The sequence below is a fragment of the Prunus avium genome, chromosome 7 (genome assembly GCF_965620075.1).
Source record: "Prunus avium chromosome 7, drPruAviu1.hap1.1, whole genome shotgun sequence".
Classification (NCBI taxonomy): Eukaryota; Viridiplantae; Streptophyta; class Magnoliopsida; order Rosales; family Rosaceae; genus Prunus; species Prunus avium.
Genome location: NC_142290.1, coordinates 24,891,167 through 24,895,662, shown reverse-complemented (window position 1 = coordinate 24,895,662; position 4,496 = coordinate 24,891,167). Strand labels below are relative to the sequence as shown.

The 4,496-nt window shown below is 34.5% G+C and overlaps 1 protein-coding gene across 1 annotated transcript; it reads left to right on the top strand.

Annotated features, from left to right (window-relative positions):
- Positions 1-858: 858 nt before the first annotated feature.
- LOC110745255 (uncharacterized) lies at positions 859-3,347 on the top strand. The gene is made up of 4 exons (XM_088255879.1): positions 859-1,275; positions 1,506-1,557; positions 2,193-2,573; positions 2,665-3,347. The coding sequence occupies exons 1-4, from the start codon at positions 995-997 to the stop codon at positions 3,199-3,201; spliced, it is 1,251 nt and encodes a 416-aa protein (XP_088112005.1). The 5' UTR covers positions 859-994; the 3' UTR covers positions 3,202-3,347.
- Positions 3,348-4,496: the final 1,149 nt, after the last annotated feature.

Sequence of the window (4,496 nt, the reverse complement as noted above, 5' to 3'; positions counted from 1 at the left end):
CCCACTGTCTGGAAACCTTAAGTTTTTAGTAGTTCGACTAATTTTGCTTGCTGAAATCTTGATACTTCATTGAAAATTGAATATAAATATAATCGTTATACTGAAACTGATATACCTGTATATATATAAAGGCAACAAAAAGAAAAAGCTTACTCTCACTTTGAGAGTATAAACGAAGACTAAGAAATGGAAAACTACGATGCCAAAGAAGAAATACCTTTTTGGCACTTTGGAGGCAACGCAAGGATGAAAGATTGAGCTGAAACTGCCAAGCTGGGAAGGTAGGTGGGTAGGAATGTGTGAGACTTTCACTGTGAAAGAACAAACAACTGATTCAGCTGAAGAAGGCGACGACAGGTGAAGAACCCAACAAGGGAGGTTCACGGGTGAGCTAAGCCTGGGTAATGAGCTGCCAAGCAAAGCCTGGGTTTGATTTGAAGGGCTAGTGGGTTTTTTGATGGGCAGTTGGGCTTTGTAGAAGCCCACCAATAGCTACCCCTCACACAAAATTTCATAGATATATTAGTACTTCATTTTTACGAAATATCGACTTATTGCAATGTAAACGCATGGGAAATCAAGAATCAGAATAGTTCAAACATTCATGTGTTAATATAGGCAAGGAAAAGTCATGAATCAAGATAACTCCAATACCCATTTCAAGATTGGTTAAAAACGAATCGAATCACCATAATATTCTCACTAAACATGCTTCCTAGCATGGTGAATTACATCACTTGTTTGAGATATTCCATTTTTACTTTCTCAATGCCGACATCTATAATTGGTTCGTGTGTATCGTGAAGCTAACTTTGTGTCACATAGCAATGCTTTTTGGCAAGATAATTAGTGTACCAAATAAGTTTTTTGATGTTTCTTAGTCGTGGTTTCAATAGAGGATCAGTCTTTGCTCACTAACCGTGTGTTTGGCAAAAGGAAATAAAGACGGGATTTGAAAAAAAATCGGGATTTCACCGATGGAAAAGGGAAATCCATGCGTTTGGCAAAATCTACTAGGTATTTGGCAAATCACTTGCGGGAAATATGGAGGGATTTCCCAATCCAAAATCCCGAGTTTAAATCCTATCATAATTGGTGGAATTCTGCAAATCTCAAGAGCGGGGGAAATTGTTTTTGCTGCGCGCCAACAAAGATACCTTATATCAGTTTTCTATCAAGACTGGGAGAAGAAGGCAGGCCATCCAAGTTTCACAGGTCTTATATCAGTTTTCTATCAAGAGTGGGAGAAGAAGGCAGGCCATCCAAGTTTCGCAGGTAAGCTTTCAATCTAGTTGTAATTTTTTTTATTTTTTTGTTGATATTATTGATGGGTATTCAATTTAATGGGTTTGATCGATCTATCTCTACTTTCTTTTTGTTATCTGATTCTTTATCCAATGGGTTTGACCGGGCTCTGTTTGTATTCTACTCTCTGCACGGTGTATTCTTTATCTATACTTTCTGTTTTGTTATCTGATCTCTTTTGGTTTCTGTTTGGTTTTCAGATTTTGCCATCTATCATCTTTCAATCTAAGACTCTGTTTTGCTCCAATAAAGGTATAGTCTCAACCTATCCTTGCTTTTCAATCTGTGTTGTTCCAATAAAGGATAGATTATATGTTGTGAAATTATTGTAAGGAATGTAATTGAAACTTACAAAGAATTACAAAGAATTATTTAATTTGCGTCATTCAATTGCAAGGAATGTAATTGAAAGGTCCTTTGGGTTGTTAAAAAAGCGATGGAGTATACTGCGTACCCCTTCATTTTTCAACATCAAAACCCAAATTAGGATTATAAATGCATGCTTTGTGTTGCATAACTTTATTCGACTCGAGCAACATAATGACCCTGTGTTACAAGATCAAGATTTGGGGTTTTTAGCTTCTGTGGATCATGAGATATCAAATCATTCTACATTAGAGGGTAATGCAAATAGGATTACAAGTGTTCAAGTTACTGATCAGTGGACTACTTTCCGTGACACGTTAGCAATGCAGATGTTTCATGATTATCAAGCAAGAGGCACAACGATTTCATGATTTTTCAATTTGAACTTTTCGTGAACTTTGTAATGTTTTAATTTGAATAAGTGTTTACTTCATGTATTGAATTTTTAACATTTTTAGCAATTTGAATGAATTTGTTAATGTTGTGTATTAATGTTGTTGAAATTATTTCAATTACATAAGATGGCAGAGAAAGCAACCAAACTAAAGCAGAGGAAAAGGAAAGAGAAGCAAGGTAATGAACATGAAGGAGATGACAAATGTTATTTACGTTGGAACATACAAATGGATCGTTCATTAGCAGAGATACTTAGAGAAGAACGCCAGATGGGTCACAAAGGAGATGGTGGTTGGAAATCAGTTGCTTATAACACTGCTGCAGCCATATTGTCTGCCCAATATAATATTGAAGTAAGTGCTGATAACATTAAAAATCGTGTCAAGACATGGAAAAGGTTTTATGCTGTAGTCAGTGACATATTAAGTCAGAGTGGATTCAGTTGGGATGCAACAAAAAAGATGATCACTATAGATGAAGAGAATGTTTGGAATGAGTATGTGAAGGTAATTTACAATGGAATTACACCTTTTTGCATGACTAGAATATTTTTTGTGGTAAATTTAGAGTTATTTAACCTTTTTTTTTTCTTGATAGTCTCATGAAGATGCTAGAACTTTTCGATATAAAGTAATTGCAAATTGGGATGATATAGTGGATTTATGTGGCAAAGATAGAGCTACTGGAGAGGGTGCTGAAACATGTTCTGAAGCTGCTGAGGTTATGACCCCGGATAGCGAACCGAATAATTTTGTTGACTTGGGTGCTGATACTCAAGGTTTTGAGAATTCTCACATTGATGATGTCTCACCCAATTCTAGTTGTCCAAAGAAAAGAAATCAACCATCTTCTGAAATTCGCCCACCAAAGAAAAGAGGTACTCCTAATGTTCTTGCTGATTCAGTAGCTAAAATGGCTTCATCGTTCGAACAATTTATCAATGCTACCACACAAAAGCTTGATCCATTAGAAGTATATAATGAAGTTAATGCAATTCCAGAACTTAGTCCAGATGAACAATTGAAGGCATGCACTTGGTTTATAGAAAATGAGAAACAATTTCTCATGTTGAAGACACTTCCAGTTGATAGAAAAAAAGGAATGGTGTTGATGTTTATTTCACCAAGGGTATAAAACACATTTTTCATTCTCATGTTATCTTTATTAATTATCATTAGTTAATTACAAGTACCTTAAACAGTAGTTGGAATGATTGGATTCATTTATTTTGATTTACTGTTACGTTTGTTTTTTTAGTAATATAGATGACTTTGAATTGATATTGATCGAAATTATCAAAACTGTACCTTAAACAGTAGCAGATCCAACCTAGCTCCCAGAATCATATATCCAACCTTTTGAATTGATATTGATCGAAATTGTCTTTGTTGAACAGTGACCTTCTGTCACAATTACAGGACAGCTAGCTTATCATGATTTCTGAGATGCTTTTTTATATTCTTAAGCCTCCTGCTTTCTCTGCGAATTTCAGTTTTAAAATTCCTTTTTATGATTATCCAAACAGGGAAAATTGTAATTTCCGTCATTTCCTAAATTCTATATACAAGATATCCAAACACTGGAAATTTGGAATTGACGTAATTTGAAATGATGTAATTACAAATTCCGTCATTTACAAATTCTATGAAAATTAGAATTCCTTCATCCAAACGCAGCATAATTGTTTTTTTGGTTCTACGGCGTCGTTTTATGCCTTTCATAAATGATTAAACCATATTTATTCGTGACAAGAAACCATCACTTCGTTTAAAGTGGCCTTTAATTAGGGCCCCTCCATGTTTAAATAAGCCTAGTAAAGCTATGGGCCCCCAAGCTTCCACGAACACAAAGCATCTCGATCACCAAAAAATTAATCAAACGCTTATCCAAAACACCTATCCTTTTAACATGATTATTTATTTATTGATTGATTGGTTGTCCCTTTCTGCTGCTTGTGCTTACCCTTTTCTTTTATTTTTTTTGTCGACATTCTTTTTCTTTTTTGTTCAACATATAATTTGCAACATCAAAGGTCCATTGTACATCTTTTAATCACATCAACGTCTAATTTTATACTAAAAGGAATTTTTTCCGTCCACACAATCCGACGATTAAAGTCAATGATCGTGTTTAATATATGCGATATCAATTCGCAGTTTAACAACACAATATGCTATACAAGTAATTACAGTATGGTATTAGAATATGAGTATCGTAGTCATACTACGCGATATAATTCGTCCACGTCTTATAATATAAGTGGGAAATCATAATATTGTTATTCACTCGTATTATAACACGTAAATGAGTTATACCACGTATCTGTGTATTAGGTATTACAAAATAAGAAATCATTATTGCATCAAATGAAAGCAACTTGCTATAAATTTTTGTTAAATTTTTGTGTTGGGTGGCAAGAATACAATGAC